Source organism: Populus nigra, chromosome 5 (assembly GCF_951802175.1).
Source record: "Populus nigra chromosome 5, ddPopNigr1.1, whole genome shotgun sequence".
Lineage (NCBI taxonomy): Eukaryota > Viridiplantae > Streptophyta > Magnoliopsida > Malpighiales > Salicaceae > Populus > Populus nigra.
Genome location: NC_084856.1, coordinates 18,293,346 through 18,319,844, shown reverse-complemented (window position 1 = coordinate 18,319,844; position 26,499 = coordinate 18,293,346). Strand labels below are relative to the sequence as shown.

General features: G+C 33.3%; 2 protein-coding genes and 1 pseudogene across 14 annotated transcripts; 2 read left to right on the top strand and 1 right to left on the bottom strand.

Moving 5' to 3' along the window:
• Nucleotides 1–1,040: 1,040 nt before the first annotated feature.
• LOC133695378 (transcription factor TGA1-like) lies at nucleotides 1,041–6,854 on the top strand. Of its 11 annotated transcripts, none has more exons than XM_062117349.1 (8): nucleotides 1,041–1,268; nucleotides 3,014–3,308; nucleotides 3,403–3,477; nucleotides 3,965–4,024; nucleotides 4,113–4,254; nucleotides 5,160–5,431; nucleotides 5,851–6,078; nucleotides 6,387–6,854. In XM_062117349.1, the coding sequence occupies exons 2-8, from the start codon at nucleotides 3,117–3,119 to the stop codon at nucleotides 6,537–6,539; spliced, it is 1,122 nt and encodes a 373-aa protein (XP_061973333.1). In that variant the 5' UTR covers nucleotides 1,041–1,268; nucleotides 3,014–3,116; the 3' UTR covers nucleotides 6,540–6,854. The 11 variants fall into 11 exon arrangements, with proteins under 11 accessions (XP_061973333.1, XP_061973326.1, XP_061973328.1 ...); XM_062117342.1 differs by having other exon boundaries at nucleotides 2,982–3,308; XM_062117344.1 differs by having other exon boundaries at nucleotides 2,969–3,308.
• A 331-nt stretch (nucleotides 6,855–7,185) lies between these two features.
• LOC133694849 (alanine--glyoxylate aminotransferase 2 homolog 1, mitochondrial-like) lies at nucleotides 7,186–10,776 on the bottom strand (annotated as a pseudogene).
• A 6,868-nt stretch (nucleotides 10,777–17,644) lies between these two features.
• LOC133694199 (serine/threonine/tyrosine-protein kinase HT1-like) lies at nucleotides 17,645–24,160 on the top strand. Of its 3 annotated transcripts, XM_062115662.1 has the most exons (5): nucleotides 17,645–18,170; nucleotides 21,406–21,569; nucleotides 21,669–22,533; nucleotides 22,741–23,196; nucleotides 23,741–24,160. In XM_062115662.1, the coding sequence occupies exons 3-5, from the start codon at nucleotides 21,718–21,720 to the stop codon at nucleotides 24,011–24,013; spliced, it is 1,545 nt and encodes a 514-aa protein (XP_061971646.1). In that variant the 5' UTR covers nucleotides 17,645–18,170; nucleotides 21,406–21,569; nucleotides 21,669–21,717; the 3' UTR covers nucleotides 24,014–24,160. The 3 variants fall into 3 exon arrangements, with proteins under 3 accessions (XP_061971646.1, XP_061971645.1, XP_061971644.1); XM_062115661.1 differs by having other exon boundaries at nucleotides 21,415–22,533; XM_062115660.1 differs by having other exon boundaries at nucleotides 21,406–22,533.
• Nucleotides 24,161–26,499: the final 2,339 nt, after the last annotated feature.

Here is a 26,499-nt window from a genome sequence, read left to right as displayed (position 1 = left end):
CAATAATTAACAACATTCTATTCTTTACTGCTATTCAAAATTCAGATTATAAAATTCTCAATAAAACAAAGAATAAATAAATAAAAGTCTATTTGATGGTTTAGAAATTGTCTAAGTTAAAATTATTTAATTTGACGCCCCCCCCCCCCCCTCTCTCTCTCTCTCTCTATATATATATATATATATATATATATATGATACTCACCATGATTATTTAAAGATAATATATAATACTTTTAAGGGAAAGATCGCGAACTTTAATATACGAATGAATTATGGTATCTTTAAATTTATAAAATAATAAAATAAGGTTTATGACCGAAGTATTTACTAATTAATAATTGAATTTAAAACATTTTTTTATATAAAATAAGTAATATATCTTTCTTATCTAAGATAATTTTTGTTTTGCCAAATTATACTTGATTAATTGTAATGATCAAAATTACAATGAAATTAGTTAACTTGCAAAATGAAAGATGAGTTTTTATGACATAATAAATAAATTAAATAAATAAACTTAACAATTTGTAATCCCATGAATTGAATAGTATTTTCTTATTTTCTCAGGATAATAATATTTACTAAATTGAAATTGTATTATCTCATCCGCAAATAGCACAATTATAAAGTAATGGTTAATTTAAGTATTGATTAAATAACTTTGTCTGATGGAATAAGTAAAAAGTAAAGGTACTTAACAATCAACACCAAGAAAACTTCACACAAGATTATATTCATTTTTTCTTATAATCGTTTGAAGGAATTTGAACCAATACTCCAGTCAACTAGCTTGTTCATAATAATAATAATAATAATAATAATAATAATAAAATGAGGGGACTATGATTTGACTATTGCGTTACTAGAAAAAAAACATGGACCAATGTTTAACTTCATTAAGAATTCAGGTATTTAGAATAAAATTATGTTAGACCGAAAGTTGGAGAGTATATCTTATCTTTGAAATTTAAATACAATATATTTAATTTCAGACGTATAAAAAAAATAAAAAGAAAGAAAATAAACAAATGAATATAGAACAGTATTGAAGAGGAGAGTCTCTTTTAAGATGTCTTATTGCCATTTCGATTCTTGTTGCAAATGATGATGGGAATAGTGGTTTTGAGAGAATTACTGCAACAAATTATATTACTTCTTCTCTTTGGCTTTCAGTTCAGAAAATTTCCAAAACCTGCCTCTACCTTTACCTCTTGCAGTTTCAGAGGCGGGAAAGTTTCTCTCTTGTTGCCTTGATTTGAAAAAAGGTCTGTTTTTTTTTTTTGTTTGCCTTCTTCTTGTTTGTTTTTGAGAGAGTTCGTTTGGTTGTTGAGAAAGTTGAAAAGGGCTAGAGAAAGATAAGGAAATCAAATCCTTTTCAAGCTGTTCTGCTCTGTTCAAGTCCAGGCTTAGCTAGGAGAACTCAACTGTACTTATCTCAAGCTGATACTATATTATTATACGTTTGTATGTATTCATGTATTTTTTTATTAATTTATTGTTTTTCTTTTTTGCTGTGTTTTCTTATGGCCAAAAAGTCTTGCTTGTGTGATGATTGTATGTTTGACTTGATATGGTTTTGGATTGTTTGTTGCCTACAAGATGTTGGACAGTTGAGTTAAGCTTATGGTGATGAAAGCTAAGAATCATTGATTGATCGGAAGAAGAGTTCTTTTTGATGTCCTAAGTTTTTTCGAGTTTTTGAATGTGTTCTGCCATTCTTTTTTATTTCAACATGTTTCTTTACAGTTTCTGGGCTAGTTGGAAGCAAAAATTGATGTACGATTGCTATTCTTTAGAGGCAAACAGGTGTTTTGCTTCCAGCCTTCCCTTTAAAGACAGCAGATGTTCTGCTTCGGTCTAATAACCGAAACTCCAATATAGTTGTGGAATTAGGATAATTCTCTACTGTTTTTGGCCTTTCGGAGTTGCAATTCTCATCTGCACCAAAGATTAATCTTGTGCTTTTGTGATAACTCTCAAAGTTGATGGTGGAAAAAGCAACAGGATGTGTTTTGGGTCACACGCTTTCTCTAGTTGCCGAGACTTCCTCTGTTTTCACAGGCCTCGTTGTTGTAACTTCATAAGCATGTTCCATCATTGACTTTCATTTGTTTGTTATCCTTTTCAAAACGTATGATTTTGCCAGTTCGGAGTTGTGCCTTCGACCTCGATCATCATTTGTCTAAGACAATTAGAGAGCTTGGTTGCTCTCAGTTGTGTGCAGTCCATTTATCACTACTGTCAGCAACGATACAATAGTCTAGTTGACTTGTTTCTTCATTCTCTTCTCTGTTCCCTTTCCTTTCAGTTTTTATGCATGATGCCTATACAATAGTCTAGTTGACTTGTTTCTTCATTCTCTTCTCTGTTCCCTTTCCTTTCAGTTTTTATGCATGATGCCTTTTTTCCGAGTATTTTTGGGAAGTTCTGACTTGGTAAAAGTGGTGGTAGTGGTTAAAGATACCACATGTTGGGAGATTTCCTCCCTAAATAGTAAACCATGCATGTAGGACCAGGTCCACCATAAGCATGTCAAGTGAGACAAGTACACGGTAGATCCAAAAATGGTGGGTTAGGAATGGCCGAGACACAACAAAAAATGGAAAGAAAGGGTCCGTGCTCGGTAATCTTTTTCTCCGTATGAATGTTATGTGAGTGTTTTGATAGAACACATTCACATGGACTTTTCCTGGCTGCAGAATGCCATTCAGTGAACTATTAGTGGTTGTACACTTCCATGAACCTAAGAAGATTCTTCTTTATCTGCTATAAATCTGCGTTTACTTTTGCCTCCTAAGGTTTCAAAAAGCCATGAATAGTGACGTGCATTAAGATACCAGTCTCTGATACCAGACTGGTATAGTTGGGATCTCATGTACTTCCTTCGCCTTTTTTGCCCTTCTAAGCTTGTCAATTCAATTTATATTTTGCCAGTCTCTGTCTTATTGTGTTTTTCCTTACTCAGATCTCTTTCACAGCTTAATGTGGTGACTTCCTGTCCCAACTACAGAAACTCTTCTGCTGTCAATTGAACCCCAGCACCTTGTATTATTTTCGCCTCTGCATATATGCCAAAAGCTCATTGATCTGCTTCCATCACAAGTCGAGGGAGAATGAATTCTACATCCACTCAGTTCGTAACCTCCGGAAGGATGGGCATTTATGACCCTATGCACCAGATTGGTATGTGGGGAGAAAACTTCAAGAGTAATAGAAATACAAGTACTTCAACTATGTTTATAGCAGGTAATCCAAATCCATCTGCATCGATAATTATAGCACCAGACACAAAGCTAGACAATCAGGTGAAAATTGTTGGAAGCTCGTCCTCAGTTCTTGTATTTGGCTATGCTTTTGGATTTACAAGCTGAAACATATTTGTTATTTACTTGTCTTTAGTCAGAGGATACTTCACAAGGTACGCTTGGACCTTCTACCAAGTATGATCAAGAAGCATCTAAGCCTTCTGATAAGGTAAAGTCTGTGCCGGTGTCCTTGGCTGTGGATCTCTCTCTCTCTCTACTCCGAAAATAAATACCTTATCAGATATAGCTCTGGTCTCAAGTTCTACTAAACCTACTTCCTCCCATGATATGAGCTACCACCCCTTGATCGGCTGGTTGTCTTGTATCTTTTGATTTTCGTGTCTTCTTTCTCCAACGAGGTCTTAACTTTAGTTTCAATCACCATTCATTTGAAATCTTATGCCAAGATTTAAACCCTGAAATAATTTCATGTTCTTTCTGATGATGATAAAAATCTGATTTTTTTGAACGTTTGAATATTATCCATATTTATACTGTTTTCATTCATAAATTTTGGGATCTGTTGTTTGCTATATACTGATAGAAATATCCTCATTTTCCAATGTTTTCAGATGTCAAAAAATTAACTTTGAGAGTTCTTTCTGGAATAATATAAATACTTGCTTCATAATTAGTTCACGCATGACTTCCTACAGGTACAAAGACGTCTTGCACAAAATCGCGAGGCTGCTCGTAAAAGCCGTTTACGGAAGAAGGTAGGAAGGACCATGAATTAAAAACCAATGGCCTAAAAGCGAAGAGAGGTGTGGTGTCACTAAATTTGATTTTAATTTTTCCTTACAGGCTTATGTTCAGCAGTTAGAATCAAGTCGTACGAAGCTCCTTCAGTTGGAGCAGGAGCTTGACAGAGCTAGAAAACAGGGCCTGTATATAGGTGGTGGAGTAGATACCAGTCAGCTAGGCTTTGGTGGAGCTACAAACTCAGGTATATGTTTGCCTAAGTACTTCATGACCGTTTGTTCTGCTGTCTCACTCCCACATGGCATTCTGTCTAGCTGAAATCACGTCTCTCTCACTTTGCAGTAGGCTTTGTCAAATGTTTTATGTCATAAACCTTTTAAGATATTGTCGATCATTAATGTTCCGCTTTATTTTTAGCTTCCCTTCTTCTTCTTCTTCTGCAATGCCTACAAGTTAGTATTTTACACTCTTGTTGATTCTTGCTGGACAATAACAATATTATAAAAAGAAGGGACGGGAGATAGTTGTTAAGATGTTTGTAAAATTATTTGGGTTGAAAATTTGTCTGTTTGTTTGAACTCACATGAACAAAGGAGACCATTCAAAGTAGAAGTAATTTGCTACATTATTTAATTTATATATTTGTGACTTGATCATGCATTATTGTTATGTATTATGTTAAAAGAACGAGTTCAATGGCAAATAAAAAGTAAAATGCTTTCCTACAGTAACAAGATACGTGCTGTAAAGGTTGTTTCTTCAAGTGTTTTTTACTTGAAATACATGAAAATATATATTTTTTATTTTTAAAAATTTATTTTACGATAAAAAAAAAATCAAGATTTTTTTAGAACGTGACATGCCAAACACCCCCTTGATATACTGTCTACAGCTGCTGCTTGCTATCAACGTAAAATCTTTATTAGTGACATGCTCATCATTCACTTATGCCCCAAGTTGGCACTTAAAATATGGTCTTGAGAGGTTGCTGTTGTACATGAATCTGTCCTGAAAAATGTCAGCACTTTCTCTATGTGCTCAATCTGATTATTTTTGCCCTTGAATTTCTGAAGGACATTTTGCTTCTTGTAGTTTATCTCTAATTTTGTTCTTTCTATCAACCATATGCTGACTCTGAGGATTCTTCAGAGATCCCAACTTTTGAGATGGAGTATCGGCGCTGGTTGGAGGAGCAAAATAGACATATTTGTGACATGAAAATAGCTTTAAATGCTCATATCAGTGACGCAGAGCTCCACATACGTGTAGAAAGCGTCATGAGCCACTATTCTGAACTTTTTCGCATGAAAGCAACTGCAGCTAAAGCTGATGTTTTTTATGTGATGTCTGGCTTGTGGAAATCATCGGCAGAAAGGTTTTTATTGTGGATTGGAGGGTTTCGCCCTTCAGAACTTCTTAAGGTGCTGGATTAATTATTTAAAATTATCAATTGAAAGTTATTCATATGTTAAGTATACGGGGGTGCTTTTGAACTTCTGAATGCATTGTAGTTTGCGCTGATGCTGCTAGGTTCAGTGTATGTTGAGCATTATGCTGGCAATTGCTAAAGTGTGTGACTTATTGGCAGTCTGGTTAATTAATTTTACAGTTGGTTTTTGGCCACTGTCCCTTTTGCTGCAAGTATTTCATTTATTCCAAGTTAGAGATTATTGGAGCTGAAAATGTTGTGGTTGAAGTAAAAATGGATGTGGCCCTTGTTACTCCAAAACGGTGGTTTTTTTTTTTTTTTTTGTCTTGCGCTGGATATGCTAGGCAGAATTCATGCCTGAAGTGCCAGCAAGCTGTGTAATATTTTATATTGCTTTTATGTTGATTACAGATTCTCTTGCCTCACATTGAGCCCTTGTCAGAACAGCAAGTTGTGAATGCTCTTAATCTTAGACAATCATGCCAGCAAGCTGAAGATGCTCTTTCACAAGGAATGGAGAAACTCCAGCAAACTCTAGCAGAGACTGTGGCAGCTGGTCAATTGGGTGAAGCCAGTTACTCGCCTCACAAGGAAACTGCAATGAAGAAGCTAGAAGATCTGGTCCGCTTTGTGCAGCAGGTCTTCTTTTGCATCTTCTCCTGCACTCACAATACTCATACGCAATCCATAATTTATGTTCTTGCCATTCAACTGGGTTTCATGAAGTGATCACTTCAATTTCAGGGAAAAAGGCATTCTCAAATTTCATTAAGGAATATTGGTGCCTTCCTGAAATAATTTTGTTATGCAGATGGAGGTGCATCAACTTTTTTGCTGGCATTTAGGTCAAAATTGGTTGTGCTTGAAGTTATGCTTCCCAGCTTTCTGAATGAAGTCAAGCAACTGGGCTTGTTGGCACATCTAACATCAACTATCTGTTTTAACAGGCGGACCATCTACGCCAGGAGACTTTGCAGCAGATGTCTCGGATCTTAACAACACGCCAGGCAGCTCGAGGCCTTCTTGCTTTAGGAGAATACTTCCAACGGCTTAGGGTTCTGAGTTCACTTTGGGCACCTCGCCCTTGCGAGCCTGCCTAGATTCGGTAATGTTGTTATCTTATATAGAAGATTCAAGCTACTGGCATTTTTCAAGCAGCATCCCACAATTGGAAAGATGTAGATATAAATAGCCATCCTATCAAAGGTAGTTTGTGGTGAAATCAATTTTCAATGCTGTTACTGTCTTGCCATCGAATGATATATTACGTTTCGAGTTTGCAGGTGAAACTTCGTCATGTAAATTGGTATTTGTATTTTTTCGTTTTCATCTGCCTTGTACATAATTGGTGAATATTGCTGCTTATTTGTCGTCTCCCATCTCCCTTGCTTATGCAAAACCCTACTTGACTTTGAGTTTTAGGTCTGAAAATGAGAATCTTCTGATAATGAGAGGGTAAAACGCTAAAGAGTGAAACCTTCTTGATTTTGAATTCTTATCAGATAACTACTAATTTGTCTGAAGTGTCACCCACTGGAAGCCTAGCTCGCTAATCACCTACAAACTCCAGTCGTTGAAGTTCATCTTTACCAACGCCAAATAGAATGGTTGAACATGATTAGCCTCTGATTCTTTTATATGGGGAGATTTTAATTTTCATTTATTTTCTGTATTAGCAACTCTTCCCGTCCCCCTTTTCTGGTATGTTAATTACGAGGAGAAATAGAAAAAAGAGAGCATCACCAGTTGAGTTCAATCAACATTTTAATCATCAGAACCCACATTTACAGATAGGTGCTTAGGCGCTGAGTAACCAGAAACTACAGAGCCATTTTTGATCCTGCAAAATTGGGACACAACCGTCACTGGAAGTCTGAGGTCCTATTGCAATACAAGTTTTTCTGGGGCATTCCTGCTCCTAAATTACATCACTTACAAAACAAAAGGATCTGATGCCTTTCCATCATCGACCTGTTGCACATACTGAAATCGCTGAAGCCTCTCTGGGATTTAGTTCCTTGCATGCGATTTCAAGTAATGGATCTATTGGCTCACGTTATTGACATCTACATTCTTTGGACATAAGAAAAAAAAAAGTTTGATTTTTTCAGGTTAGGATTGGTTAGATATTTGCTCAATATTATTGATGCAACCTATCAGAAGAGATCGATGCCAAAAAAATTGAATGATTACATATTCATCTCAGCTAATGGCAGGTAGTTCCTCACAACTTCAACATTGAGTATTCCAATGCGCCGACAAGAAAGTCTGCATGTACCAAAACAAAATCCATGACATTAGATCATTCTGTTAAAAAGTGCATATAAGCAAAATTAACAACTAATCATCATGCAGGCAAATTGGATTTTTTTTTCATGGGTACCGAGCTCTTCAAAGCTCTCAGAATCTCTCCTGAAAGCTATCTTATTGCTCATCTAAAAATCACAAGGCTTTAATTTATCTAAGCAATTGAAGAGACGTTGACATCAAGAGTACCTGCATCGTCTTTGGTGAAACACATTGGCGGTTTGATACGGAACACATTTCAATGGATTCCACCTTTGCCGACTAGGATGCCGAGCTCTGCACTCAGGAAACAGTGATGATAAATACACATTAGAAATCGATGAAAAAACCATTTGGTAGTCAAAGACTTATCTTTTCCATGTTTATGGGATTGGGAGGCTGTCCTCGTTACCTCTAAGTTTCTCAAATAAGATTGCAGTTTTGGCTTTGGCAGGCATCTTTTCCTTCCTGTCAGTCACAAGTTCTACCCCCAACATTAAGCCCCTGCCCCTTACATCTCCAATGACCGGAACAACAATTAAAAATTTCTGAGCAACTTAGAATTTCATTACTAAAAGCACATTGTATTGCATTAGAACATTAGTAGTGATTCAGAAGTTACATATCATCAGAAATATCTAAATTCATATAATCATTGAATGCCTGCGGAAAAAATCGATAAAATTTGGACTTCTGTTTGGCTTGTTGATTTCTATTCTACACAAGGCTACAGAAGCAGCAAAACTAATTATTCCTACATGAGGCTGTTAAAGAAACTAGCTTTGCTCATGGCTCGTACAAAAACATTAATATATGATATGTGCACACATTCACAAGCAGCTCAATTTCAGACACTGTACAAGCACATGCATAAAAAGAAAAATCATCTGCAAACACTTACAGGAATGAATAGAGTATTAATACAAATCTGGTTAGATAATTGAGAAGACTTTACCCCAGTAAATGTTGGTAACTTGGCATATGAACAGAAACATGCCCAAAAGTATGGTTTACTATAGCGAGATAATAATAGTTGGTTCACTAGGTTTGCTTTCAGAGGGTGCAAACAGATAACCTATATAACAAGGCTCGAAGCCTAGGCCAATAGAATACCAAATATAGAGACAAATGGAAAATCTCATGTACATCACACAGGCAAAAGTCGCAACAAAGTATTTAGAACCAAGTTCAAGAGAAATTACTGTCATGTCTTCTTTGCAGCTCTCTCAAACGTCCAAGCATGTGTGAACCAACATCAGCACAGTGCTCTTGACGCCTCTCTTGGTCAATGACTCTCAGTACTTCATGTCCACCGGCAGAACACACAGGGTTTCCACCAAAAGTATTGAATTGAATTTTCTGTGCCATTACTTGTGCTATTTCTGGTGTTGTTACTACAGCTCCCAATGGCAAACCATTGCCAATACCCTGATAAATGCTAATTGTGTTATTTGTGAGATGGTCAAACAGGTTTCAAAAGACAGTAAAAGTAACATATGAAGCAAGAACTATATAAAACATAGAACTATCTTTTGTAGCACTAAGGAACAAATCTGAAGAGGTGTGATTTTAAATACCTTTGCCATGGTAACAATGTCAGGGATGACACCTTGAGTCTCAAAACCCCAATAGTGGCTTCCTGTGCAGCCAAACCCCGATTGCACTTTGTCAGCTATGCAAACTCCCCCTGCCTTACGCACAACGTCATAAACCAATGTCAAGTATCCAGGGGCTAATTCAACTGCTCCTCCAACTCCCTATATTCACCAAAAATATAAAAGAATGAAGTTCTTTTACAATTTCATATTCAAGGTTGTCAAAACAGTCATATACGCTGCTTATGGAAACAATACTTAAATTCAAGTCACCAACCTGAATAGTTTCAGATATAAATCCAGCAACTTTTCCAGAAGTACCATAATCGATGTGATCCTGCACATCTTTCGCATAACCAGTAGGGTCAGAGCCAAAGATTCCTCGGTATGGATTTGGATTAATAACATGATGAATTTCGCCCTGCAGTATTCTTCAGTCAGAACCACTGGCATCAATCAAATTACAATAAGTGATCATATTTCCATGCAGCAATTGTAGATAAACAAACCTGTGGAATTAAGTATTTCCATGTGTCCTATTGTACCAGAACTTCCACCATGATATGCATTTTTAACGAAATCATTTCAAGATTACCAGTGTATAGTCTAGCCATCAGCATCGCTAATTCATTTGCTTCTGACCAGAATTTACAAAATATACAACCTGCAGACGAAAACAAGTTTAAGATGCAGATAGTGATTTCTGATTAGTGTGAGAAGCAGCAATCCATAATTTACTCCAATAATGTTGTGTACCTTTGACACAAATAAAGATGAATTACATAATGATTACCCACAAAATTCATGTTTTAAAATTTTAAATAATTAGTTTGAGCAGGAAGCAACAAACCACTTAGACAAACGATCATCATTTCAATACAAAATAAAAGAAAATAACCAAAACCCAAATTACATCATCATTGTATCCCATTGACAAGAATGATGTTTTACCGAAAGGTACCAAGAATAGCAGAAACCTTGAGATTTCCAGGCATCTTAGCAGCTAAGGCCTCAGCAAAATCAGCAATAGTGTGGTTCAAGTAAATGGTTGGAGCAGCTTGCTTTGCTCCATAATTGCATTTAAAATTTGACGATGGCAGTGGCCGCAAGAGACAGGCACTATCCCAGAAAAAGCATTCAAATACCTCCTTCCATTTTCATCAAACAAATATTGCATCTTTCCTTCAACTATATTCAACTGCAAAACCAAAATAACATCATCAATCAACACAAAAAGAAAAGAAAATAAAAGAAATCTTGAAAACTAAAAGTGCACGACAACGCATAATAATAATAATAAATAAATAAATAAAAACCTCTTATGCTATATATGAAGAAATAAAACATGAAATCAAAACGCTATGTAAGATCAGAAACTAACAGGATTCCGTTAGTAATGATAAAGGGAAGGACCCAGAAATTTCTTGCGTTTTTGCAAGATTTCATCAGCCAATGGTCATTTATAAGGTTTGGCTGGTGATCAAATGGAGGGATTTTAGGAGGAGATTTAACAAGGAGGAAGCAACTGTAGAGTAGGAAGGCTCTTTGGATTTTTTTTTTATATATATTTTTTACAAACCCACACAACACACAAACATGCGCCACTAGCCCGCCCGCGTCATCGAGTTGACATGACATCTAATTATAATATATTTTAAAAAGTTTGGAAAAAGCACGTAGCTTCTTTTATTTTTATTTTTATTTACTTATATATTATAATAATAATATAATAAATAACAATATAATTATTATTATTATTATTATTATTATAAACTGCTCGTGTTTTTCTTTTTTTGTTCTTTTTCCCTTTTTTTATGCTTTTATAGTTTTTTTTTTTGCTTTTTTCTTTTAATGAATTTTTTTTGTTTAATTTAGTTTGTTAATGTTAAATTTTATTTTATCTAGTTATCAAACTTCTGTGACACGGATCCCGAGTTTGACGGGTTAACCTGGTTTGACAAGTTAACCCGAAATTTTTTTTTCTCTTTTCAATTAATTTTTTTGTTTAGTTTAGTTTGTTAATGTTAAATTTCTTTTTATTTAATTATCAGACTTTCATGACACGTCTCCCGAGCTTGACATGTTAATCCAGTTAATTCTAGGTTAACACGTAAATTTTTTTTCTATTTAGTTATCAAACTTTCATAATGCGAATCTCATGTTTGACGAGTTAACCTGGTTTGAAAGGTTAACCCAGTTAATTCAGATTTTTTTTCTTTTTGTTCATTAGTTTTTTCTTCCTGCTGGTTTTTTTTCTTTATTTTTTCTTTTTAATTAATCTATTTAATTATGACACGACCTTACAGCCAGATCCACATCCAAGGCTCTTGGGTCTGTTGTTGCAACTAGACTCAATTAAACTTGAGTCATGTAAGTTTAATATTATTATTATTATTATAAATATTACTCTTGGCTCAAGCGTTACAACTAGACCAAAAACTCTTTGGTATATCTTTGCTGAAAGACCTAACACTCTTAGATCTTAGTATTTTTTGATGTTTTTTATGCAAGGAAAAAAAATAACCCGTGGCGTATACCTTTGTTTTTTTTCTTTTCCTTTTTAAGCTTTTTATTGTGGACTGCATAGTGAAGTCCACGGTGAAAAGTTGATGCCTTTAGTTTTTTTTGTCTTTTTATCCTTTTTAATTATTTTTTTAATTTAGTTTTTTAATATTAAATTTTTTATGTTTAATTATCAAACTTTCATGACATGAATCTTAGGTTTGACAGGTTAATTCAGTTGATTCAATTTTTTTTCCTTTTCTTCATTAGTTTTTTTCTTTATGTAGGTTTTTTCTCTCTTTGCTTTGTCCTTTTTAATTAATCTTTTTCTTTACTTATAATAATAATAATTATAATTATAATTATTATTATTCTTGGATCCGCTGTTGTAATCAGACTCAATTAAACTTGAGTCATGTAAGTTTAATATTATTATTAATATTATAAATATTACTCTTGGGTCAAGCGTTGCAGCTAGACTAAAGACTCTTGGGTATATCTTTGCTAAAAACCTAACACTCTTAGATCTTAATATTTTTTGATGTTTTCTATGCAAGGAAAAAAAATAACATGTGGCGTATGCCTTTGTTTTTTTTCTTTTCCTTTTTAAGCCTTTTACTGTGGACCGCACAGTGCAGTCCACAGTAAAAAAACTGATATCTTTAGTTTTTTTTAATCTTTTAATATTTTTTAATTATTTTTTTAATATTCAATTTTTCTGTTTAATTATCAGATTTTCATGACATGAATCTCAGGTTTGACGGGTTAACCCAGTTGATTCAATTTTTTATTCCTTTTCTTCGTTAGTTTTTTTCTTTCTGTAGGTTTTTTTTTCTCTTTGCTTTGTCCTTTTTAATCAATTTTTTTCTTTACTTATATATAATAATAATAATAATAATAATAATAATAATAATAATAATAATAATTATTATTATTATTATTATTATTATTATTATTATTATAACATATACTAAACGAGCTCAGTGTTTTCACTGTGCACTGCACAGTGAAATGCTGAGCTGTTTTTTTTAAAAAAAAAATTTAAATTTTTTTCCTGTTTTAATTTAAATCCTTTTCTATTTAGCTATCACACTTTCATGACACGAATCCCAGGTGTGACGGTTAACCTGATTTGATGGGTTAACCCAGTTGATTCAGATTGTTTTTCTTTTTTCTTATTATTTTTGTTCTTCCGATTTCATCTTTTTATATTATATGCAGTTCACGGTAAAAAGGTTGATGCTTTTATTTTTATTTCTTTTTATGCCTTTCATGGTGGACTGCATACTGCACAGTGCAGTCCACGGTGAAAAAACTGATGCTTTTTTTTTAATTATTTTTTTTTTAGTTTGTTGATATTAATTTTTTTTCTATTTAGTTATCAGACTTTCATGACACAGATCTCAGGTTTGACGGGTTAACCCAGTTAATTTATTTTTTTTTCTTCATTTTTTTCTTTTTTATTAATCTATTTAATTGTTATACTTTTATGACATGACCTTACAGTTAGACCCACATCCAAGACTATTAGGTCTAGTATTGCGACTAGACCTATTTAAATTTGGGTCATGCAAGTTTAATATTATTATTAATATTATAAATATTATTTTTAGGTCAGACATTGCAGTCAAACTCGAGACTTTTAAATATAATTTTATAAAAGAACCTAACACATTTAAATCTTAATATTTTTTATGTAAAAAAATTGACCCCAGCATAATATACCTAGTTACAGTTAAAAGACGTGGACGCATAATATTTATCAGAATTGGACTCGTGAGCCAATCCGATTTAAGGATAGAGGTTGTTTGTGCAATGGATCCGATAAGAATCGAACTGCATCAGTGAAAACATCAGGATGAATCGGTTCAGGATCAATCCATCACATCACGTGTCGTTTGATTAAAAAAAAAAAAAGAGTTGAAAAAAAGGGCTTTCTGAACTCAGACCTGATTGAATTGATGAACTTGTACAATGGATAAGTGAATGGACACCTTCCTTTTTTTCCGAATTTCGGTTCTGTATAACACATTACTATGTCTTTGACTTCTTTTTAGAATCGGTTTTAAATGTTTTTTATTTTTAATATATTAAAATAATATTTTTTTATTATTTTTTAAAAATTATTTTTAATATCTGTATATCAAAATGATTTAAAAAAATTAAAAAATCTTAATTTGAAGCAAATAAAAAAATAAAACAATTTTAAATTTTTTTAAAAATATTTTTAAAATTAAAAAACTAAGGTTTAGATAAGAAATATATTGCTGGCTCGTGATTTTTTCAAACAAGACCACCTTGTTTTTTTAGGTGTTTAAAAAATATTTAGTTAGAGTAATACTTAAAAAAAATAGTAAGAAAAATTGAGAGTTAGATTAAATATTGATCAATTTAATAATATAATAAAACAAAATAAATAGAAATAGAAATAGAAATAGAAATATATATATATATATATATATTAAATGGGTCAAGATATACATGTGAAATTCGTGACCTAACACATAAAATCAAAATAATTATATAAAAAAGTAAAGTAAAAAATATTAATTATAAAAAAAACCTGAAAAAAAAAATCTGCATATACTCAATTGAGAAAATCTAAAAAAAAAACTATAGAGTTTGATTTTAAATCCATTTTGTTGCGTTATATTTCTTTTTGAAGTGACTGAATTACGCTATTTTCATTTTAAAAAAAGTTTTGTTATGATATAGAGTTTTATTTTTAGGAGTTTGTAAAAGTTATATGAGATTAGAAAGGTACTGTGTATTAAATTAAATCAAATAAATTTAATTCTCAGGTTTAAATTTACGTAGCATATTTCCCTCCCACCTACAAAAAAGAAGATTAAAACGACATACAAAACAAAACAAACGACAGCACATGCAAATCGATAAGGATGAAAACTTAGTTGGAGAAAGAAAGCTTGGAACTGACAAGCTTTTCGTAGAAGTAAAAAGAGAGAGGAACCCAAAAAAGTACTTGCGTTTTTGCAAGGTTTCATCAGCTAAGGCTCGTCCTTCGTAAGGTTTTGGCTGATAATCAAATGGTGGGAGCTGAGGAGAAGAATCAACAGATGAAGGAACTGTAGAGAAAGAACTGCAGAGAGAGAGAGAGAGAGAGAGAGAGAGAGAGAGAGAGAGAGACTTCCTACAGAATTAATTTGGTTTTGGCTTCTCTTACAGTTCCTTTCAACATTTGTCTTTGAAAAGCCAGGACCAAACAACAAATGATTTTGAGAGGTGAAAAAACAGGGGTTGGTGGTGCCTGCCCTGGTGGGCATTGTCAAAAGTTGACTATGTGGGTGTGATCAATAGTTTTTTATATATTTACAATCGGACGAAACTTAGTTCAAGCCAATTAATTTTAATTTGATTTGGGTTTTTTAAAGAGAAAAACTGATAAAACTTGTTTGGGAATGCAATTCAACCCGTGTTTTTTAAAAATTTGAATTTTTTTTATTAAAATTTAATTTAATTTGTATGTTTTGGATCGTTTTGATGTGCTGATGTCAAAAATAATTTTTTAAAAATGAAAAAACATCATTGACATGTATTTTGACACGAAAAGTTATTTGAAAAGCACCCGCAATTACATTATCAAACAAGCTCTTAATAGGTTTTCTTTTGAGCTTTTACGGGCTTTTTATGGTGAAACCTAATTAATTTTTATAATATAAGAGTAAAATCTAAATAAATTTATAAAATAGATCAAATAATTACAAATACTTAACAACATATATAAATGTAGTCATGAAAAAAATAGAAGATATGAACTTATCCAGGCAACATATATTAATACAATCATTGAATTTTGTTACAAGTAAAACCTATCCAAATAGCTATACATGTTTTTTTATACATTAGGAACAATATAAACTCCATGTTTAACCAGAAAAAATACAAATCTTAAGGGTTTGGTGCCATTATAAACAACAAACTTTTTAAAAAATGAGACATATTTTATATGCATTCTTGTGGAAACATATTATAAGCAATATTTTTTATATTTATTTTCAAGAGTCCGATTGAATTTAATTCAATCAATTCAAATTTTTAAATTGAAACTGAATCAGATCTAATTTTTTATGGTTTCTAATCTGTTTTTTTCTAGTTCGATTTTCTTGGTTATTTTTTTATTTTATTTGATAATATTTTTTATTTTTCTCAATTTAATAATTTTTTTGATTTTTTTACTCACCAACCAATAGATATTACACTATATTTTTTATTCATTTGATAATTAAGATTGAAGCTAAAGTTATTCCTTGAAAGATAAGAGTTTTATGAATCTTGAAATCTTTGAAGTTGATACGAAATTAAAAAGACAAAATTAATATCAATACGCAAAACTAACTAAAGAAAAAAATATATAGAAAAATGTATTGAGTTTTTGCTCCACACAGGATCGACCCACCCATGTGATATAAGTCAAGACGTCATTTCTGTCTATAAACTCCAAATATAACTCTTCTAAAAAGTAGCTAACGTCACCGTAATAAAATCCGATATAGAATTTATAAAGTGAGTAGACATTTTTGGAGATGCCATTTGATTGAATGATTCAGATTGAAATAAAACAAGAAGTACAACCGAAATTTAATCGGAATAGTCTAACTAGTTTTGAGTTTATTTTTTAATAATTACAAGTTTAAGTTTTTTTAAAATTATTAGAAATTTACATAATTATTAGCTTCAAGGCTTGTGAGATTAGTTGAAGTACGCGCAAGCTGATCCAGACACCCACATTAATAAAAAAAAATTTAACCACAGGGGTGTAGTTCAACTGGTCAGTGCCTGAGCTTGCTTTCTAGATATTACCAGTTCGAGTGTCATAAATTTCAGAGTCACTGAAAACTTATATAATTATTAATTTTAGAATCTCGAGAAATTAATCGAGACACGTATAAATTAACACGAACATCCATGATTTAAAAAACAAATCCCCTAAATTTCCCAAACACAACTATCACAAATACAATGCAATACAATAAAATATAAAAACAAATAATATTTTATCTTAAACTAGTGTTATTAAATCTGCTTTGCCAATGAATTGATTGAATTGATCAGGTAGCTTGTCGATTTGAGACCTAGACGACAAATCAATCAAGTAAGTTTATTTATACTTTACCTGCATTAGATTTTATATTTAATAAAAATAAAAAAATTAACCTAATTAAAACTAGTTAACTTAGCAGGCAAGCAATGATTTAGTCATATCATTTAAAATTTAAGGGAGATCCGGTTTAACCTTTTATTTTCTTGTAAATACGCTGTTTTAAATTCGTCTAATTCAATTTAAATTAAACCATTTAATTCATAAACATAGCCTTGAATCAGTTTATTATTTAGCAAATAAAGTTTTATTTATTTTTGTATTTTAAAATTATTTTTTTAAAAAATTAAATATTTTTTATTTTTTATTTTAAATTAATATATATTTTAATATTTTTGGATTATTTTGATATATTAATATTAAAAATAATTTTAAAAAATAAAGAAATATTATTTTAATATATTTATAAATAAAAAATACTTAAAAAAAAAAAAAACTAAACTCAAGTTCTATAGAAATGAAAGAGAAAAACAAATGTAAAAAAAAAATCCCCGCATCAGCCACCAACTAGGATAAATTTTTATCCGTGCGAACCGTACCATTTTACAGTAGCTACCTAGCTGGTAGAGCGCTCTTTTGCAACCTCGATCTCTCTGACAATGACACTCGGATTCTTCTCTTATTATTTTAGTCAGAAACAAAAACTAGAATCAAATTCTCTCTTCCTTGGTGGCCCCCACCACAGAAAAGAAAAAAAAGTCAAAAAAAAAAAAAAAACACAGCAAAGCCATCCCATCCCTTCTCTTCAATTTCCTCTCCTCTGTCCTCCTCTCTTTCCCTTTCCTTTAAGGCCTCCCTAGCAACAACCTTCCCCGTCAGTTTTCACGGTCTCCTTTCCTTTCTCTTCTTTTCCCTTTCCCTCCCCTCTACTCTCTTTTCCGGCAGCATTCACAGCCGGAAACATCAGCGTTGTCACCACCCATCTTTCTCACCAGGCGTCCTCCTCGTCCGATCTCCACCTCTCCACGGTTTTTCTCTCACCAACGAACTCTGCCACAGAAACGCCTGGAAACAACAGCAACCGACAGCCACGAGTAGCAGCAATGAAAGTCTTCCACGCCGCCTACTCTTCTTCTTCGATCTCTTTTTAGATAGCGGTTGGCTACACCGCCGGCGGAATCAACAAGAAGACAACGCCCTGATCCAGTTTCAGCCAGCACGCGCCTACAAGTACAACGTCGCGTGGTACCCACGCGCTATCGCCACTATCGGAGCAGAATCTTCAACGGGTATCTCCTTCTCCTTTTTCAGTTTCTTCATTTACAATCAAGAAAAGTAAAAGAAAAATCACATGAAAACTGGCGGATTTTCCGTGGATTTTTTTGATGCTCTGCGAAGGCCCGGGGACTGGTTGATAATTTTGGTAGGTCCTGAAAAGAGGCTGAGAGGAAGGCAAACTGAGGAGTGGTTGATTAGGGCCCCTAGAAAGGGTCCGGATTTAGTTTAGTTATGTTTTGTGTTGATTGCTGATGTTTTCGGATCCCCGGAAACATTTTGTTCAGTGTCATGTTAAAAACTTGGTTTTTGCTGCGATGGATATTTTCTCTTTGCTGGGGTTTGCTTGTGTCATCTTGATTATGCTGCATGGATATGTTTTAGTGTTATTTGCTGCTGTTGTATGTGTTCTGATGTGTTTAACTTTGTTTTTATCGCTTCCAGTTCAAGTTTCAGGTGTGCGAGTTCGTGTGCTTCGATTGTTTTGGTTATCATCGTAACTGTGTCCATTCTCATCGTTTTCTCTGCTGCTCGCTCTTCTTTGCTTTAAAATGCTTATAGAATTATTGTTTTTGACATGATGATTAGTTTTTATGGACATGAACACGAGTGTTGTTGTTTTTTTTTTTTATTATTATTATTTATATAGGAGGTTTTTAAGGAAAAAACACGTTTTTTTTTTCTATTTAATTTAGGAGATTAAATATTATACTTAATAGTTTTATTTTTTCTAGTTTATTTAAAAATTTTATTGCTTTTTCTTTATTTCCAGTATTCCTAGTTTATTTAGGTTTTTTTTTTTAGTTTATTTAAAAAGTTATAAACCTTTTAATGAAGTAATGAAATTATTGTTAAAGGTTCTATGTGCAACTTTATTTGCTTTAATTTTGAATTTCTAGCTTGTTGTCTTTGTATTTGTGTTTGATTCTATGTCACTTAGAATTAGAGTTTAACGATTCCTACGTGGTTAGTTGTTGTATGCTATTGAATAATCATGGATGAAAAAAGTGTTCGCAAAATAGGACGTGCTCGTGTAGCAGGAGATGATAATGTTTTTTCTTGGAAAAAAGATGTTCAAGAACTGGTGATAGAAGATATACAGAGATAAATTATAAGATTAACTCATGAATTGGAGATAATAAACACGCAAAGGCAAGTTGAAAAATTACTTTGTCGATTAGCGGAGATGACGAAGATAAAATTGGAGGCTTGTAAGAAGAGTAATTACGGATCCATGACTAGTTTTGAAAACCCGTTTCAATGGCATGAGAAGAAGAGGCAACCTCTTGATTGAGATGAATATGGTATTGAAACTAGAATATTTGATGATTCTAGCTATTTTGTGGGTTAAAATCAACCACCAATTTATGATGTTTATTTTGATGATGATTATGTTGATACTGATAGAACAATGACAAGAATGGTAGTGATGTTATCAATGGTGTTCTTATTGATAAGTTCGAAGTTGAATACAAAGAAACTCAATTCAGTAATATTCGGTAATAAAATTATGAATTGATTCTATGTGATAATCCCATTCAGTTTTAATTGTCTTTCTAGCTTGCTGCTTTTTTATATGTGTTTTCGTCTGCTTCAGTATTGGTGTAGAGCTTTGATACCAGTTAATGCTGACGAAAACTACACAAGAAAGCCAATAAATACAAAGCATGAAATTCTGCTGAATGCTTATTGATTTTTTTTTCCAAGTAGTCTACCTCTCTAAAATACCTACAAATCCTTAAATAAACTAAAAAATTAAACTAAACAAACTAGTAAGCTTGAAAATGAAGTAAAAATAATAAAAGTCCTAAACAAATTAGGAAAAATAAAATTATTAAGCATATTATTTAATTTTCTAAACTAAATAGGAAAAAATAAAAATAATTAAGTAAATTAAATTTTTTTAAAACCTCAAGCGTCAGTCTCACCAAGTTGAAAAAAATTCATCTTTAAGTTCAAATTACTCTTATCTCGAGCTCGTAGATGTCTAATAAAAAATCCCCAACTTTTTTTTCCTTGGCTTTAGGTGTATAGCAATTTCAAATATCAATTCTAATCCTTTCATCATAAAATTTGTATCAAAAACAACAATTAACAAATTATTTTGCTTTCATTGACTTTTAGAGTAATAAATTGAAAACCTCAAACTTGCCTTATCAATATGCCTTTATTCACATTACTCTTAAACATTTCTACCTTTGTGATAACAATAAACTTGTAATCAAAAGTATCAACATAGTTTAATAATAACAATTTTTTTTTACCATGTTTTATTTACACCCAACCTTTAAATTATAACCGAGGAAACTATTAATCATAGCACCATTATTGTCATTGTATATGATATTATTATCAATATAATCATTATCAAAATAAACATCATGAATTGATGGAGAATACCAATCCATATTTATCTCATCACAAATAAGATCACCAAAATCTTCATGATACTCATCTAGATCAACTACTATGCTCATGGCTTTGAAACGGGTTCTTAAAACTGGTTATGGATCTATGGTCAATCTTCTCATGTTCCTCCAGTTTTCTTGTCTTCATCTCCATTACTTGACGAGACAATTCCTTAACTTGCCTTTGCAGCTTTATCTTCGTTAACTAACGAGTCAATTTGCAATTGCTCTTTGCAAGTCTTTTCTCACCAGTTTTTGAATTTTTCGAATGAGAAACACCCCATTCCCTTCTAAACGAACATGTCTTGTACTGTGACCACTTCTTCCAATCTCATGGTTATTTAATAACACACAACAATCAACTACTAGGAATTGGTAGAATCTGATACTAACTGATGTTGATACCAACTGATGCACATGAAAACTACATAAGAAAAAAAACAAAACACAAACAACACATAATTCTATTGAATATGGTCATCACAGAAAAATTCTAATTTGAAATTTTATGACTGAATATTTCTTTGCAAGTAGTCTGCCTTTCTAAGAGGCTTAGAACTCCTTAGTTAAACTCAAAAACTAACATAAACAAACTAGAAAACTTGAAAATAAAGTAAGTAATAGAAGTCTCGAATAAATTAGAAAAATAAAATAAAATTATTAAGCGTTTTATTTTATTTTCTAAATGAAAAAAATAAAAATAATTAAGAAAAAGTAATTTTTTCTCAAAAACCTCCTGCATCAGTTTGTTTATTTTTCAATCATAATTGAGTGTACTTCGTTTTTTAGCTACTAATGTTCGTATTTTTTAAATTATATTTGTTTATTGGGATTTTCCAAGCTTCTACAGAAGGTGCTGTTTGACTTTGAAGCTAAAACAAGAAAAGAAAAAAGAGGGCCTGTTGAAGAGGCGAAAGAGGTTTTCTTTTGGTGGTGGATTGTCAAGACTTTGATGGTTAAAGAGGGTCCTTGACTCTATTTGTTTCGATGGTTATGATGGATTTGGTGGGTTTTGGTTATGATACCTATAAGATTGAAGTCTGCATATAACATAGCATATTTCTTGTTTTGTCTTAATGGGTTCAAATGATTTCTTGATTTTAGAGGTTTCAACTATTGGATTGTTGAGATAGAGGAGGAAAAACAAAAAGTAATGGGGGAGGAGGCTAACTCTTGGATAAGGAGGACTAAGTTCTCTCACACAATTTATTACCGTTTGGATCCTTCAAGATTGGCCTCTTTTCCTATCAGTATCCAGGCAGAAAGAATTTCGGGCTTGAAATCCAGGCCTGGAACTGAAACTGCTTCTCCCAAGCAGAATTCACAGCAATCCTTGTCCAATCAAAACTTCCAACGGTCCTTTCCCAATCAGAAATCACTTTCCTTTCCCAGTCAGAAATCATTAGTGTCTGATAATTCTCAGATGAGGAGAAATCTGCTCACAAATAAGCAAAGATCTTTATCTCCTCTACCTGAAACAAACCTTTCCGATACTTTTAAAGAAGCAAGGTCTGATAAAAAGAGATTCTCGACACCACATCCCCGAAGAAAAAATCAAGACATGGGAATTATAGGAAAGCTTTTGCATAGAGAGTCGCAAGAATCCAAGGAGAAGTCCAATAGAAGCCCACTTAGGCACTTGGCCTCGATGAAGGTTGGTCATGAAAAGTCCAGGATTAAGGAGTCTGCTTGGGCAAAATATTTTGATCATGGTGGAGGAAAGGTTAATGCAGTGGAAGCAGCTGATGAATGCATTGTTGATATGTCTAAACTGTTTCTTGGGCTTAGATTTGCTCATGGGGCACACAGTAGGCTTTACCATGGTTTGTACAAGGATAAGCCTGTTGCAGTAAAAATTATCAGGGTACCAGATGATGATGAAAATGGAAACTTAGCAACTCGATTGGAGAATCAATTCAACAGAGAAGTCATGCTTCTATCTCAGCTTCACCATCCGAATGTCATTAAGGTGATTATTATTGGTGTATCACTCAATTGTGTTGCTTAGAGAAATCATGCAATTTGGAATTGTTTTTTTTTATGACTTTCAGCTGTTACTCGTTAACAATTAGTGTGAATTTTCAACCATCACTGGAATTGTCATTACTGGAATGAATATGAGATTGTGAACTTGTCTAATCCTTTCTAAGCTATGTTCTTTGATTTGGCAATGTAGTTTGTAGCAGCATGCAGAAAGCCTCCAGTTTATTGTGTCATAACAGAATATTTATCCGAGGGTTCCTTGAGGGCATACCTGCACAAGCTTGAGCACAAAGCCCTCTCCTTAGAGAAATTAATGACAATTGCTCTAGACATTGCTCGTGGAATGGAATACATTCACTCTCAAGGTGTCATTCATCGAGACCTTAAACCAGAGAATGTCCTTATTGATCAAGAGTTCCACTTAAAGATTGCTGATTTTGGTATAGCTTGCGGAGAGGCATATTGTGATTCACTGGCTGATGACCCAGGCACTTATAGATGGATGGCACCTGAGATGATAAAAAAGAAATCCTATGGGCGAAAAGCGGATGTTTACAGCTTTGGACTCATCTTGTGGGAAATGGTGGCAGGAACAATTCCCTATGAGGACATGACTCCTATTCAAGCTGCTTTTGCAGTAGTGAATAAGGTATGCAATTCCTGGCACTCTATTTATTGTCAATATTTTTGTTTGAAATCATAAACCTAATTTGGTACATTTTATTCTATCTTCTTTCATTTCTCCATGTTTTTATTCATTTGTGTACAGGCTTTCAGTTTCTTTGATTGCATTTATGAATTTCTCCTACTCACCAACTTTCTTTTTATGTCTTCCTTTGTCCTGCAATTTCTTTGGCATCCATCTTGTCGTTTGGGTGGGGGTTTTTTTGGACCAAACCCTGTTTGGTCTCTTTGCTTAAGGAATCTGAAGCTAGTAATATATTCACCATCCTTGGTTTCTGTATAAATACTCAGATTAATGGTATTTTGTAATCATTTGAATAAGGCAAGTAAGATGGCCTGAGTAAGAGCTGCCATTGCTTCCTTTTGGTTTGGTTGGTTTAGTTTTATATATTTTCTATTCCCCCCCCCCCCCCCCCATCATTTCTTAGTTCTTGATTTATTTTGGAAATCAACCGTGTGTTTTTTATATCCCGAAGTTTTAACATTTGGTAACTCTGATGTCTTTCCAGAATTCAAGACCTGTTATCCCGAGGGACTGTCCTCCTGCCATGGGAGCTCTTATTAACCAATGTTGGTCACTGCAACCAGAAAAGAGGCCGGAGTTTAGGCAGATTCTGAAAGTATTAGAGCAATTTGAATCTTCCCTTGCTCATGATGGAACCTTGAATCTAGTACAGAATTTAACTTGCCAAGATCATAAGAAAGGAATGCCCCATTGGATTCAAAAGCTTGGTACCGTGAATCCCAGTAGCACACATGTGCCCAAACCTAAATTCACATGAATCTTCTGTATGGCTTGGCTTTTGTAGTGTACCAGGTCATTTGTAATTAAAAAGGTTTGTTTTTGAAACTCGTTTATTGGTACTCCTCTACGTCACATTCATGTTAGTGTGAATTTAATAGATCGGTAGGCGTTCCTTGAGGTGAAATGTCTTCTTTTTACAAGTATACATATAAAAGAAATGATCATAATTTGGGGTGTTCTAGCCATTTTAAGCGTCAGGTCAAAAAAAGAAAAGCCGTTACTATGAACTTGGAGCGGCTCTCCCTTGATAAAGTTTCTCCTGCATGGTAAACTATCTATCACCGACTCTGTTCTTCCTTTTACCTTTCTTAAATCATCTTAGGTTGTTTTTCATGCTACCGTTACTCTTCTCTGTTGTTTTGTTTTTATGCATCAGAACTCTCAAATTTTGCTATCAAGAACAAGTTAGATGGCGTTTTGCTTAGGTTTCACAATAGACGGCCATATTTTTCTTTGCAGATGGTTGAACGTGGTGCCATGAGTACAACATATTTTTTTCATTTGATTCCCGTCGACATTAAGATGTTTCACTTTAGGGCCGTCGTGTCTCGAATGCCCATGTTTTCCCCACATATCATTACCTTATCGTGACTAGAGTGATCTTTGACTTCAAACATGGCCATAGGTTCATAGATTTCCAAAATACTCGTCATTGTCTCACTTTTGACTTATCTTCACAAGCATCAATTTCAACATCTTTGCTTTGTAATAATGGTGGTGTGAACAAGTGTTTAATTTCATGTGTGGGCTGGCAAAATATATTTATTGGGTTCTATTTCGTCCATTAGAAATCTGTCATTTCTGCCCATCTGCTTGCATGGACAGGAATGCATGTACTCCACATTTCTCTCGGCTTCTTTTTCATCTTTTTGTTTGTACAAGACAAGAAATGTAGAAACAGGGATAGAAGGGCTCGACGTGCTCACTTTAATTCTCACACCGTGCTTATGTGCCCCAAAATAACAAGAGGACAGGTGGGAATCATGCAATCATTTTCATAAATAGCTTTGCCTTTTATCATCAAGGGAAAATGACATCTCTGCTTTGATGGGGTTGCATGGAATGGCCTTTTTGGCACTTGCGGGTCAATCTGGTATGCTGCTCCTTCATTTTCTGCTGACACAAACATGTAACAACATTTTCAATGGCAAAAGTATCCCAGCTTTTATTGCTTCCACCATGGTTTGGTCAGGATGCCTTTCTAGACTACATTTATGGCCCTCACCCACCATGAGCGAGGACCTGTTCAACTATAGTGCGGTGGCGGAAAAAAAAATAAAGAAAGAAAAAGCTCTGGCACAACCCAATTCACCGTTCACATTTTGGTTCCTACTTCTAAAACAGTTGGAGGCCACGTGTATTTCCCATGATAAAACCCACGAGAATTGGGATCGTGCAATGATCAATCACATGTAGGCTACTACCACTGTTATGGTCGCCGCCGCCGCCGCCGCTTGCTTTCGTTTTCTTTATTTGCTCGTGTCACTTTCATGGTTAGGTTATCATGCAATGAATGTCCTTTAGAATCAGCATGATCATCATCTGATTATGATTATTAGACGAGAAAATAAATTTTATAATATTTTTTTGTCTTAGTTGGAGAAGACCTCAACTAGTGCAGATGCAATGGAACTAGTAACAATGTGTGGTCCAATTTTAAGAGGTCTAATTGGATTGTTTATTTGAAGTCAGTATCATTGTTGTTATATTGGACCTTTTCTTTAAATTAGATAGGCTTTCAAAGCTTGATATGATTAATTCAATTACGGTGATCAACTCTAGCCGAAAGTCAATTAAGGACTTCACCGACCTATTTTTTTAGCCAGGATAAATATAAAAATAATTCAACAAAAAATTAATATAGTGAGTTAACCCGTGATCCTATCGATCCTGTTAAAATCCTTCTTGATTTTTTTTAAATAAGGTTGACTATTTAAAAAAAAATTAAAATAATCAAGTCATTATGGATTAATATGTCTTACTTTGATATGGACTTTGAATCAAATTATGAACTAAGTTTATTAATAAATTTTTTTATTAATAAATTAATTTAGCATTAATTAATGGATACAATGGAAGTTTTGATCCATTATCACCTTTTATAAATAGTCTCTCTTCCCTAAATTTTCTTATTGCATAATATAAATGCAGGTTTTTTTGTGTGTGTGTGTGTGTGTGTGGTAAAACTTGATATTTGTAGTGGTAATCCATTAATATGGGGTTTCATTTTTCTCTATTTTTCTTGGTTTTAAAATAAAAGAAGGCCCATCTTCTATCTGTTGGCTCATTAGATTTAGGAAAACTGTTGGGCCATTTTCTCTATTGACTTTTGAGGCGCCCATTAAGTTCCAGTAGGCCATCAATCCACGAATTCTGGATAATTTGTCAAGAAGATCTTGTGTGTGTGTTGGTTTGGCTTTCCTGCAAATCTTCCCTCTAATATTTAAATCAATTTTGAGGAGA